Here is a 12322-nt window from a genome sequence, read left to right on the forward strand (position 1 = left end):
CAATGTGAGCCAGGAGGGAGAGAAGGATAAGAGAAGGGTGTTTGTTCATGCCTATTGTATAGTAGGAACTGCTAGGGTGGTATATCTCTTAGTCTCTTTCGACATGGCTGTTTCGAATTCGATTCTAGTTTGGTATCCACTTTGATGTCTACTTTACTGTCCACTTTGATGTCTACTTACTATCCACTTTGATGTCTACTTACTATCCACTTTGATGTCTACTTACTATCCACTTACTATCCACTTGACCATCTACTCTACTCTACACTTTACTGTACACTTCACAGCGAGTGGTTCGCCTCTTGGACAGCGCCGAGGGCCTCGCCGACCTTGACCTTCTTGCCCTGCTCAATGTTCCAGACGAAGCCGCCGTTGCGCTCGGGCTGGTAGCCGTCGTCGAGGCTGGGACGGAGGCCCTTGGGGGCCTCGAAGACGAGGACGATGGTGGAGCCGAGCTGGAAGCCGCCCATTTCCTCGCCGCGCTTCAGGCTGTGGCCGCCGAGGACGTGGCTGGCGCTGCGGTAGGAGGCTTCGGCAAAGCCCGAGTAGGGCTCGCCGCGGGCGGCGGCCTGTTCGGCGGCGCGGTCGGCGGCGGTGTCGGTGGTCAGGCTGTTGGTGCGCAGCTCGCGGTCGAAGTTGATCTTGATGGAGCCGACGTTGGTGGCGCCGACGGGGGTGTAGCTGAAGAAGCCCCAGCGCCAGCGGCCGAGCAGGACGACGCGCTCGTTGAGGGTGAAGAGGCCCGGCATGGTGCGCTGCAGGTAGGGCGAGACCGAGTAGAGCTCGCCGGCAAAGTGGCGGCGCGACTCGACGACCCACGAGACGGGCGAGTGGAAGCGGTGGTAGTCGCCGGGGGCCAGGTAGATGACGCAGTAGTAGAGGGCGGTGGGCGTCTTCTGGGAGGCGGGCGCCCACCAGGGCCGGGCCGACTCGCTCAGGGCGAGGTCGGCGCGGACTTCAGCCTCGGAGGAGGGGGCAGAGTGGGTGGACTGGTCGGTGGGCATCTCGGCGGGCTTGCCGCCCTTGGGCCAGGGGCCGGAGAAGAGGTTGGGGAGGGTGTAGGAGATGCCGTTTACGTTGGCAAACTCCTCGTCGGCGCGGACCGTGTCCTCGTGGTCTTTGGGGGTCTTGACGTGTTCCGAGGCGCGGAGCTGCGAGTCGGCGACGTTGTCCGAGGGCTGGGAGGGGCGGTTGGAGCCGAGGAGGGCGTCGAGGCTGTAGGTGACGCCCTTGACCTGCTCGACCTCGCCGTGCTCAATGGTGCCGAACTGGATGACCTTGCCGTCGGCGGGCGAGAGGACGGCGTTGGGGTTGGGGTCGAGGGGGCGGGCGCCGGGCTTGAGGGTGCGGTAGAAGAAGGCGGCCAGGTTGGGGTAGACGTGCAGGTCAGGCTCGGAGACCTCGTCGAGGCTGGAGGCAGTTAGCGGTGCGCGACGACGCATGGAGGCAGGAGACTGACTTGACGCCGAAGAGGAACGAGTACAGCTTGAAGCCGGGGACGCGGAAGTAGTAGGGGATGTCGATTTCGTTGAACCTGCCCCAGAGGCGCGAGAGGGCCTTGAGGGGCAGCGTCGACATGACCTGGACGGTCCAGGGCCCGCTAGGCCGTATGCGCTCGCGCTTCTTGGGGCGGCCGTGCTGGTCGACATGCTCGCCCCCGTCGTGCTCGGGCTGGGAGTGCTTTTCCCTGCGCTGGACGCGGTACAGCTGGAAGGCGCCGAGGAAGGCGACGCCGAGGGCAATGGGCATGGGCTCCCACTTGATCCTGGTCTTGCCGAGGGCTGCGCCCAGCCGCGCGCGGAACGACTCCTTGCGGTGCTGCTGGGCGCGGAGGGGGCGGGACGAGGCAAAGGAGCGCGAGGGGACGCGTGTGGGTGTGCGGGCGGGCGTGGGTGTGCAGGGGAAGGCAGAGGCGGTCTGTCGGCGGGCGGTGCTCGCCCGGACGAGGGCGCGGGAGCAGGGGGCGGCCATGTCTACTGCATTGGCTCGGAGGAGTGCGAGGCCGACGCTGTGTGCGGTGAAGGGGCCTCGAGGCGGGCGGCGGGCGGCGGGCGGCGGGCGGCGGGCGGCGGGCGGCGGGCAGCTACGCGGATGGGATGACGAGCGGGCGTGGTGTGGGAAGACAGAGGCAAGACGAGACCTGTGTTCGCCAGCCAATGACGTCGTGGCGGCGCCGGCCAGGGCCTCGGAGGAGCCGTGGAGAGGAGACGGTCGGCTGTCACGTCCGTCACGTCGCGTGCAAGCTCGTGGGCCCAGGCCTGGTCTCCTTGCAGTCGCGCCAGGGCGGCCGAGGCAAGGCTGTGAAGCGCGAAGCAGACGTCGCCGCGCTTCTGCAGGCCTTCTGCCGGGCTTCGTGCCGCACATGGCAGCGCTGACCAACGACCACCGACTGACCACCGACCACCGACCACCGACTGACCACCGACCTCACCGGCGCATGAACGCAACGTATGCAACCACGCAACCACGCACCCACGCACCCACGCCGCACGCCGCCCACCCCCACTGCACCATGACCGACGAGCCCCTGGCCGACGAGCCCCTGGCCATCAACCTGAAGGTCCTGTCGCCGTCGAGCGAGGTCGAGAGCGGCATCCACCTGCGCGACCTCCCCGCAGCGACCACGGTCCAGGAGCTGCGCCTCAAGATCCAGGATGCCGTGCCCTCCAAGCCAGGCCCCGAGCGCATGCGCCTGATCTACCGCGGAAAGGTCGTCGCCAACGACACCGACTCGCTGGCGTCCGTCTTTGGCCCAGACAACGTGCGCCCTCCGCCCTCCGCCCTCCACCCTCCGCCCTCCGCTCTCCTCGTCTCCTCGTGCCTCCCCGTGTCTCCGCTAACGCCAGCGCCGCCAGATCCGCGAATCCAGAGACCAGAGCCTGCATCTCGTCCTGCGCGAGCTGCCGCACGCTGCCCCGACTGCCCCGACTGCCTCGACTGCCTCGACTGCCTCGACTGCCTCGACTCCCTCGACTGCCTCGACTTCCGCCTCGCCCCTCCCACGCACAGCGACCGCCCCGCCGACCCCCTTCGGTGCAGCGCAACCCCGTCTGCCCGCGAGCCCTCCGCTCCAGACGAACCCATTCCGCGCCATACCGCAGCCCCGACCCAACTCGCAGCCCCAGCCGCACCACCCCCACCACCCCCACCCCCACGTCCACCACCACCACCATGTACAGCAGCCCCTCAACCCGCTGGGACCCATGGGCGCCCTGCCCCTTCCCCAACAGATGCAGCAGCAGTTCGCCCAAGCACTCGCCCAGCGTGGCACCCCACTCCCTACCCCGGCTCCAGGCACGCCCACCCAGCAAGCAGACGGTGCTGCCCCTGCGCCTCTCCCAGCGGACGCTGCTCCTGCGCCCGTCCCAGCCGCCCTCCTACCAAACGGCAGGACCGTGCGGCAGGAGGGCATAGGCCCAAATGGAACACGCTGGTCCGTCACCTACAACGACTTCACCGCCAACATGCCCCTGCGTCCAGGCCAGCCCACCCTGCCGCGACCTGTGCCCCATCCAGCAGCCTTCGCCATCCCGCCTCGGCCCTTTGGCTCTCCCCCGCCTGGTGGAGTGAGCGTGCCGCTGAGCTGGCTGCTACCGAGGCTGCGAGGCACCCTGCAGGAAGCAGCTCGCGAGGTGGACAATGTTCGGACCTTGCTCGACCCCCCTACGGCTCCAGCTTCCCCATCCAGCTCGTCCGTGTGGCCTAGCTGGCGCGTTGACCGTATCCGCGAGCACCTGCGCACCATCACCCACAACCTGAACATGGTCGAAAGCGGCCTCTCCGACCCTGCCATGCAGCTCAACATGGATGTCATCGCCCTGCGCCAGGCAGCTGTCGAGGTCAGGAGGCAGGCAAACGAGTTCAGCAGGACCTTGGACGCCCAAGAAGCCAGGGTCGGCTCCGGGCTAGCACAGTCGACAACACCAGATGCCTCAGCCACCGCTGCCTCGGACCCCTTGGTTGCGACAGCATCCGCCGCTACAAGGAGTCTGCCCTCGGACGCACCCCAGGAGTTGTTCCTCCTCTCCAGCCCCCAAGGTCCGGTCGGCGTCCTGTTCGACCAGCGGGGAACGTACACCACCGCCCCTTTCGCATCGAACCTGCCGTCGCAAGCCTTTGTAGAACACTTCACCCAGAACCGCCAGCTCATCGCCAGTCTGGGACAGCAGATCGCCCAAAATTCCCAGAACCTGCACCACCAGCTAGGCAGCGCCCAGCCAACACCAACACAGCAGCTGGCCCAGCCAAACTTTGCCCTGGACGAGGCCGCCGCCCAGCGCGTCATCAATCGCATCATCCAAGGCCCAAATCAGAATCAGAATCAGAATCAGAATCAGAACCAAAACCAGAACCAGAACCAAGCCCAGCCCGCCGCGCCCGCCAATGCCGACGCCCCCGCAGAGAACGACCAAGTCGTCAACGTCGCCGGCCACCTGTGGCTCCTCTTCAAACTCGCCTGCTTCGTCTACTTCTTCGCCGGCGGCGGCGGGTGGTACCGACCTCTGATGCTGGGCAGCATCGCAGTGGTCGTCTATCTCGTGCAGCTCGGCATCTTCGAGGCGCACTTCAACGTCGTGCGACACCACTTGGAAGCCCTGCTGCCCAACGCAGAGAGGATCGCGCAGGGGCGTGGCGCGCATCCGGACCCTACCAACGCAACCGCAACCGCAAACGGTGGACCTGCCGACGCGCGTCGCAACCTCACCCCCGAAGAAGCCGCCCGACGTCTGCTCCAGCAGCAGCGCGCCGGCCAGTTTGGCTGGGCGCGCGACACCATGCACACCCTCGAGCGCGGCGTCGCCCTCTTCATCGCCAGCCTGTGGCCCGGCATCGGCGAGCGCATGGTGCACGCCCAGGAGGAGCGCGAGCGACTGGCGCGCGTAGCGGCGAGCGAGGAGCAGGAGCGCCAGGAAGCAGAGGAGCACCAGCGTCGCGAGCAACAAGAACAGCAGACGAGTGCTGAGCAGGGCGGCCCAGAAAAAGAAAACGACGAGGAAAAGCACGAGGGCGAGGCCGAGAAGCACCAACACCACGATAAACCCCCCCTACAGCGCTTGCACACCGAGTCTCTCGCCGATAACTTCATGGATGGTCCAAATGACAACGTCAACAACAACAACAACAACAACAACAACAAGGGGAAGCAGAGGGCTGAAGATCCACATCCTGCCTCTACAGACGCAGACATAGACGCAGATGCAGACACAAATCTTAAGCGCAAAGCAAGAGTAGACAAGGAAGCTATACTATCTACTACATAGACAGTACCTAAGAAAAGGGCATTTTAAATAGCACTTTACTTAATCTTATTCTATTCTTTATTACTTTATTCTTATTCTACTTTACACTCTTAATGTATAATAATAGTACTAAGGGGAAGTAGAGGGCTAGAGATCTAGATCCTGCCTCTACAGACGCAGACATAGACGCAGATGCAGACACAAATCTTAAGCGCAAAGCAAGAGTAGATAAGGAAGCTATACTATCTACTACATAGATAGTACCTAAGAAAAGGGCATTTTAAATAGTACTTTACTTAATCTTAACGTACTCCACGGGTGAGCGGATCAAACGGGTGAGCGGATCACTCTGCCAAGACCACACCAAACCTCCACCTTACCACGCAATGCCTTAACAACAACATTAATCTACGCCCTTAAGAGAAGCTGCAATACAGCTTGCGCTCTAGGCAATTAAATAAGATATAATGCTTACTATATAACGCGCTGCAGCTATATATAACACGCCTTACAGCATACTATATACTTAATACACAGAATAACCTACATAAGCTAATTATACGCCAGTTTAACAGATTATAGACTAGACTAAAGAGGACGTAATTACTAAGTATATCCTTAAGCTAGATATATAAGGATTTGCTCCTTAGCTAGCTGCTATAGCTAATATAGCTAATTCTTTGCGTACTAAGTATAATATAGGCTATATTAGTATAAACTGGCCTAACATATTTATTAAGCGCTGCCCTAACCTTAAAGTAAGGTTTAATTGTAAGTATAACTACAAGAGAGCCCTCTGTAAGGATCTAGAGATTATTAGGGGCTAGTTTAGGCTTGTAGCAAATATTAAAGCTAAGTATAGTATTTAGGACAATAATATATATAACTTTAATAAGACAGGCTTTATAATAGGCTAGATATTAACAGAAGCAGTTGTTACAGGCTTAGAGCGTTAAGGACAGCTAAAGGCAGTGTAGTAGAGTAATTAAGAGTAGACAACAGTTATATAGGGCATTAATAGCATAAGGTAGGCTATTCTACCCTTTATTATCTTTAAAGGCTGTAACTACCTCTCTGCCTGGTATAAAGAGGACAATCTGCCCTATAACTGGGTTATTAGAGTCTCTAAGAACAGATGGACTACTAACAAGCTTAGTCTAGACTGGTTAAAGCACTTTAATGCCTATACAAAGACGCGCACCTAAGGAGTATACTAGCTGCTCCTTATTAACAGCTACAAGAGCTACAACTCCCTTAACTTCTAATAATACTGTAAGGAAGTAAAGATTGTTATACTATATATGCCTCTATACTTATCTTACCTCTTATAACTACTAGATATAGGTTATTTTGCCCCTCTAAAGAAGGTATATAGGCGCTAAGCTAAGAATCTTATACATAACTATATTACTTATATTACTAAAACTAAGTTCCTATTATACTTTATAGACGCCTATAAGGAGACATTTACTTCTAGCAATATCTAAGGAGGCTTCTAAGGCGCTAGAATAGTCCCCCTTAACCTAGAACAGGTTATAATAGGTCTTGATGTCCGCCTATATACCCTACCGCTACCTACTATAGAAGATAAGCCCTAGCAGTCCTAAACCCTAAGCACTACCCTGCAATTAGGGTTGCAATTAACGCTAGTTTAAGAGAGGATTTAAAGGCATATAAGCAGCTTACTAACTTTAATAGTTAAAGCCTTTAAAAAGCTTGCTAAAGGCGCAGCTATAGTAGCGCACAAGCTAGTGTTAGCTTAAAGAGAGATTACTAGGCTTTAAGCAGCAAATAAGGCTGCTATGCAACGTAAATTGTATAAAAGAAAGCAATTACAGCAGGAGGGAGTCCTAACAGCTAAGGAAGGCCTTTAATTAACTACTCTAACTAAGTTTAGGGCGCGTAGTAATAGTAAGAAGGTAAAGAAGCAAGTGCGCGCTAAAGGAGGGGAAGTAACCTAAAGACGCTATACAAAGTGCTACAATATTAGACATAACTTACGTATATGTAAGAAGGCTATAAAAGATGTTTCTAAATAATATTATGTACTACACTACTATATATAAGGCTAAAGTAGGCTAATGCAAGCTATAATAGGGTAGAAATTTGGTGTGGTCTTGGCAGAGTGATCCGCTCACCCGTTTGATCCGCTCACCCGTGGAGTACGTTATTCTATTCTCTATTACTTTATTCTTATTCTACTTTACACACTTAATGTATAATAATAGTACTAAGGGGAAGTAAAGGGCTAGAGATCTAGATTCTACCTCTACAGACGTAGACGCAGACACAAATCTTAAGCGTAAAGTAAGAGTAGATAAGGAAGCTATACTATCCACTACCTAGACAGTACCTAAAAAGAGAGTGTTTTAAATAGCACTTTACTTAATCTTATTCTATTCTCTATTACTTTATTCTTATTGTACTTTGCACACTTAATGTACTAGACGTATTTGACGTACATGGTTGATAGGCGGTTACCCCTTTCTTAAGCTTGAGCGGATTATGGTGATGTTTCTTAGTGCCCTCTCTTCTCCTTTTCCTTTTCCATTTCCATTTCCATTTCCTCTTTTAGAGTATGGGTGCGTGATCGAAAGTCATGTCAAGTAGGCCAGCTCAGGTCAAGTGCATTCATACAATGGTTGTATTGGGTATCAAAGGTCCAGACCGCACACCACACACATACACGAAACGGCTACTTCGCCCTAAAAGGCGTACAGACCCCGCATGTTCCAAATCGCCTCGTCAATCATGCCCGGCGTCCATTCCGCGCCCGTCAACTGCGCCGCGATGCTCTCGCGCTTGTCTCGTGACAGCACCAGGAACCGCTCAATCAGGTCGCCGTCAATCGTGCTCTTGACAGGTGCAAAGTAGCTGCGGAACGCCAGGTGGTCGCGCCCAGACAGCGGCTGATCGTCCGACCGGAGCTGCAGCTCCAGCTGCTGGAACATCTTGTGCTGCCTTCGCGACGTGAAGGGGATGAGCGCGCCGAGCGTGCCTTGCAGACCAGCCCAGAAGATGATGCGCTCGCCACCAGACAGGAGGATCGTCTTCTGTATCGAAATGGGGATGTCGTTGGCGAAGTAGTGGGTAACGAGGTCCAGCCGGTTCGCTGTGCCGCCAAGGTAGCTCTTGTCGACGAGCAGGTCGGAACCGTCAGGCGACTCGTCAGAACCCTCAGAGACCTTCTGTGGGCAGCGCACAAGCCAAATGTTGCCAAACTTGTCTCCGCCAACAGTGGTGTCGTAGTCGAGCATCTCCGAAGCGCTAGTATGCCTCGAGACGGTATCGTCAACAAATGGGATCAGTCGGTTGGGGTGGACTTGGTCCTTGTGGACAACGTATGTGACAGACTCGACCTGATCCGACACAACAAGGCGACTACCCTGGGTCTTGATGTCCGTAACGCGAGTGCTCACGCAGTTCGAGGCCTGCGCCTTTCGAAGAAGCGAGCGCATACCGCAGTCGTACAGGCAGATGTTTCGCCCAACACCGGCAATGAGCTTGCCCTTGAAGGCGAGCAAGGCCAGCGGAGGCTCGTTCACGTCTGTCTCGTGGAACAGCTCCAGCTCGCGGCCTGTCGGAGAAATCTTGTAGATCTGTATCGACGCACCAGAAAACCTGTAAGGTGTAAAGGTGAGGTCCTTGGCGGTACCGACAGCAAGGAAGGCATCTTCACCACGGCTGTCGAAGTAGACCAAAGCAGCGCTGACCAACGACTGGTTGGAGGGGAGGTCTACTGTGTGGATGACGGCCTTTTCAGTCACGGGATCGACGATTTGAATGCAGGAAGCCCAGCGCCCTCGCACACGTGGGTAGCCGAATTCGACTGCGGGAAGCTCATCACTGGCCACATCGCCGTCGACTTCCATGTTGCCATCGGTACCGTTCTCATGCCTGGTCCCGTCTTCGTTCTTGACCTTTGCTTCCTGGATGAGATTTTGCCGTGTGGCGTCGTTGAGAGTGTTGTTCTCGCTTTGAATCACGTAGAAGACACCCTGGTCGTGGTGGCCGACCATCTTCCTTGGCGTGTACTTCAACGGTATCGTCTCGTAGGTCGTGTTGTCGGTCAAATCGTTAAACGTGAAGATTCTGTTGTGGTCAGCCTTTGATCTTCGAAAACGGTGGTTGTAACGAGGATGAGGAAGGACTGCGTTTCAGTAGGAACAATTGGAATTAAAGTTTTGGCCCACACGGTTGTTAAGGGGTACGAGTATCATCACTGCAGTCAGGAGAGAAAGGGGTGTGTTTGCTTACCGTAGTTCAGCGGCGCTCACGCAGATGATGCCCTTGAACTGTGTACCCTCAAAGTTCCAAGCAGACTTGAAAGGAATGTAGTTCAACGGCGTCAACTGCAGAACGCCAGTCCGTGGGTGAGTGTAGCCGAGCCATGGCCTGGAGGTCATTGCGATGATGGCAGGCTCGTCAGCGACGGTCACCTTGGCGAATTTGATAGGTTCCGGGCCGAGGAAACGTCTTCGCGTGTCTCCAATGTCGCCAGTCATCTCATCTAGCACAGATCGGATGTACACACCACTTCGCAGACCGATGTGGAGGTACTGGCTGTATCCTCGCGGGGACTTGTCCGCCATCATGTTGATGGTCAAGTCGCTTGGCGGTGATGTGAGAGCCTGGACAGAGATGCTTCGCAGAATGTTTCCTTCCATGTCTGGACTCAGGTTGAAGATCCTCACGGTCTGGTCACTGCAGCCGACAGCCATGAAGAAGGCTCGGACGCTGCCTTCAGGCACGTCAGGCATCGTCAGACAGTTGATGGTGCTGTCCAAGGCAATCTCTTCCTCAGCCATCGCAAGCGAACCGTCGGATTCACACTCGAAGTAGAGGATCTGACCTGAGCTGAGCGCGATGGCAACTTGGCGGTTGTTGGTAGCGCAGGCGACGATGGTCCGGTGTGCCGGTGGTTGCCAGTCAGTCAAGCTGGCATGCGTGGCGTTGGCATCGTCATTGGGGAACGAGATGCCCTGGATATGTCGAATGCCCTTGGGATGGATCTGGATGATGCAGTCCTCTCCGAATTGCTGCACACCAAGCGTGTTTGTGTCGGGCAAGAAGCCTGTATTCGCTGCCTCCTCGACATCGTCACCGATCTTCAGAACCAGCGTTCTGCTGTGCAGACACAGCACGATGAGAGTGTCATTCTCGTCGTCTGATGTGAGCTTCGTCGTCCAAACATCGGACGCGTTCTGCGGTAGGGGAGACTCGATGAGGTCGAGTACCTCCAAAGCGTTCCTCGTTGTGCGAAATGTGCTTCGCCCACCAGCACCGTTGATGGTGTAGATCTGAGGTGCGTCTTCAAGCGCCGGGTTTGCGACCTCCATACCCATGATTGGGTTCAAGCTGGGAATGGTCTCGACGGGGGTCAAGTTCGCCAGAGCTCGTGGCTTGAAGAAGGGAGGCGCGAAGGCTGCATTCAGGTCCAACGGGAACTGACTGCTGTCAAAGAGAGGATCGTCCGTCTCGTCCCCGAGAGACTCGAGCTCGTAAAGAATCCTGTCGCCGGACTCGCAGGCGGCATAGACGAAGCCCGCCCTCAAGATGCAGATACTTGTTACGATGGGGATTGTATCGAAGTATTTGATCTTGATCTTGTCCACTGTGGTGTCGGTAGCTTCTACGGTAAGCTTGAAGAGATCGCCGTCGTCGGTCTGGAGGAGGTAGAAGAAGTCGCCGCCCTTGAGCGAGTACAGTGTACCTGCGACAATGGTTCGCTTCCGGTTCGGGTCTTCTGTGGCTCCCTCCCTGCGGGGAATAGCCAGGCGGTGGACGCTCGACTTGTTGTTGAAGATGCGTCGGTAGGTGATGCTGTCTTCTCCGCAGACGAGGACTCCACTCGGTGCGTTGGGCCCTCCAGGGACGCGGAACAGGGTGTTTGCAGTGCGGTCCACAGGCTCTGCCCACTTGCGCACAATGTGGTTCAGACCAAGGTCGAGCTCGTAGTAGACCAGCTCCTTTTTAATCTCATCGTACGCCTCGCCCGTGGGATCCGGCTCGGACGCCGAATAGTCAATCTCCAGGGTAGCGAACATGGGGTTGTCATAGCCGACATCCAGGCCGATGAGACAGAAGACCAGTGTTTGCGGCTTGTGCGCTTCGAGAGGCGAGGAGATGGCAATGTCCGTCTGACCGCTGCGGGTGAGAATGTAGACCAGCTTGTTCTTCTCGGTCGAAGCCACCATGATGGCGCGCCCTTTCGGGTCGGCGGCCAGGTACTCGCCGGGCACGACACGTCGTATTCCAGACTTGCCGTACGTCTCAAAGTGCACCGTCTTGAACGTGTGCTCGTCCGGCACGTACTCGTACGTGACCAGGCGGCCGGAGTCGGTGGTTACGACAATGTGGTCTGTATCGTCAGCGTGGGTTCTCACATGTCTTGACAGGCCAGTCCACCGCGGGCTCGGGGGGCTGCTTTCGAAAATCACTAAACTGGCTTATAGCGTGTAGAGAAGGTGCGGACATACCTTTTGTGCCGCCCGCAACCCGGAACTTGGCGATGCGGCGGACGATGCCAAAGACGTCCTGGGAGAACATCTCCTGGAAGCCCTTCTGCCGCCGCGAGACCTCGAGGATGGCCAGGCGCGAGCCATTGGCGGTGAGGATCTGCTGCTTGCCGTTTCCGACAAAGTCGCCGGAAAGGGCGTCCTGCGTGGCCGACGGCTGCTTGACCGTCAACGCGTACAGGGACATGGAGGAGAAGGTGGTCATGGTGGGCGGAGGCGGGCGCTGGCCCAGGCACTACGCGACGCGTCTTGGTGCGGGGTGCGCGTGGATGCTGCCGTCCAGATGGGATGAAACAACAATGACGCCGTGTACAGGGAAGGGAAGGGAAGGGAAGGGAAGGGAAGGGAAGGGAAGGGAAGGGAAGGAAAGGGAAGGGAAGGAAAGGAAAGGAAAGGAAGGGAAATGCGCAGACAAGGGGAGGAGGTGGGAGGGTGGGCGCTGTCGAGGGCCGGGAGGAACGAAGAAGACGAAGAAGACGAAGAAGGTACGGAGTAGAACTCGACAAGTTTGACTGCTGGTCCAAGCTCCCTCGTCGGCGGTGTGGCCGGCGTGCGCAAGAAGCG

The 12322-nt window shown here is 56.6% G+C and overlaps 3 protein-coding genes across 3 annotated transcripts, besides 30 other annotated features; 1 reads left to right on the forward strand and 2 right to left on the reverse strand.

Moving 5' to 3' along the window:
* Nucleotides 1–281: 281 nt before the first annotated feature.
* Nucleotides 282–1971, reverse strand: EKO05_0006881 (Phosphatidylserine decarboxylase; the record flags this gene model as incomplete). The annotated part of the gene is made up of 2 exons (XM_038940751.2): nucleotides 282–1410; nucleotides 1460–1971. The coding sequence occupies 2 exons, from the start codon at nucleotides 1969–1971 to the stop codon at nucleotides 282–284; spliced, it is 1641 nt and encodes a 546-aa protein (XP_038797410.2).
* Nucleotides 561–604: a tandem repeat.
* Nucleotides 1407–1453: a tandem repeat.
* A 61-nt stretch (nucleotides 1972–2032) lies between the features above and the next one.
* Nucleotides 2033–2081: a tandem repeat.
* A 292-nt stretch (nucleotides 2082–2373) lies between these two features.
* Nucleotides 2374–2427: a tandem repeat.
* A 25-nt stretch (nucleotides 2428–2452) lies between these two features.
* Nucleotides 2453–2486: a tandem repeat.
* A 26-nt stretch (nucleotides 2487–2512) lies between these two features.
* Nucleotides 2513–5261, forward strand: EKO05_0006882 (uncharacterized protein; the record flags this gene model as incomplete). Its single annotated transcript, XM_038940711.2, has 2 exons — nucleotides 2513–2761; nucleotides 2856–5261. The coding sequence occupies 2 exons, from the start codon at nucleotides 2513–2515 to the stop codon at nucleotides 5259–5261; spliced, it is 2655 nt and encodes an 884-aa protein (XP_038797411.2).
* Nucleotides 2765–2807: a tandem repeat.
* Nucleotides 2911–2984: a tandem repeat.
* Nucleotides 2986–3022: a tandem repeat.
* Nucleotides 3096–3172: a tandem repeat.
* Nucleotides 4308–4339: a tandem repeat.
* Nucleotides 4636–4674: a tandem repeat.
* Nucleotides 4859–4907: a tandem repeat.
* Nucleotides 5108–5137: a tandem repeat.
* Nucleotides 5176–5207: a tandem repeat.
* Nucleotides 5262–5293: 32 nt separating the features above from the next.
* Nucleotides 5294–5299: a tandem repeat.
* Nucleotides 5300–5304: a direct repeat.
* Nucleotides 5300–5339: a tandem repeat.
* Nucleotides 5305–5434: a long terminal repeat.
* Nucleotides 5305–7535: a mobile genetic element.
* Nucleotides 5340–5346: a tandem repeat.
* Nucleotides 5412–5443: a tandem repeat.
* Nucleotides 5544–7410: a mobile genetic element.
* Nucleotides 6273–6439: a mobile genetic element.
* Nucleotides 6276–6442: a mobile genetic element.
* Nucleotides 7408–7535: a long terminal repeat.
* Nucleotides 7536–7540: a direct repeat.
* An 84-nt stretch (nucleotides 7541–7624) lies between these two features.
* Nucleotides 7625–7662: a tandem repeat.
* Nucleotides 7663–7770: 108 nt separating this feature from the next.
* Nucleotides 7771–7811: a tandem repeat.
* Nucleotides 7812–7945: 134 nt separating this feature from the next.
* Nucleotides 7946–11963, reverse strand: EKO05_0006883 (pre-mRNA-splicing factor rse1; the record flags this gene model as incomplete). The annotated part of the gene is made up of 3 exons (XM_038940710.1): nucleotides 7946–9332; nucleotides 9498–11601; nucleotides 11720–11963. The coding sequence occupies 3 exons, from the start codon at nucleotides 11961–11963 to the stop codon at nucleotides 7946–7948; spliced, it is 3735 nt and encodes a 1244-aa protein (XP_038797412.1).
* A 108-nt stretch (nucleotides 11964–12071) lies between these two features.
* Nucleotides 12072–12161: a tandem repeat.
* Nucleotides 12162–12211: 50 nt separating this feature from the next.
* Nucleotides 12212–12243: a tandem repeat.
* Nucleotides 12244–12322: the final 79 nt, after the last annotated feature.

This window comes from Ascochyta rabiei, chromosome 11 (assembly GCF_004011695.2).
Source record: "Ascochyta rabiei chromosome 11, complete sequence".
NCBI classification, from domain to species: Eukaryota; Fungi; Ascomycota; class Dothideomycetes; order Pleosporales; family Didymellaceae; genus Ascochyta; species Ascochyta rabiei.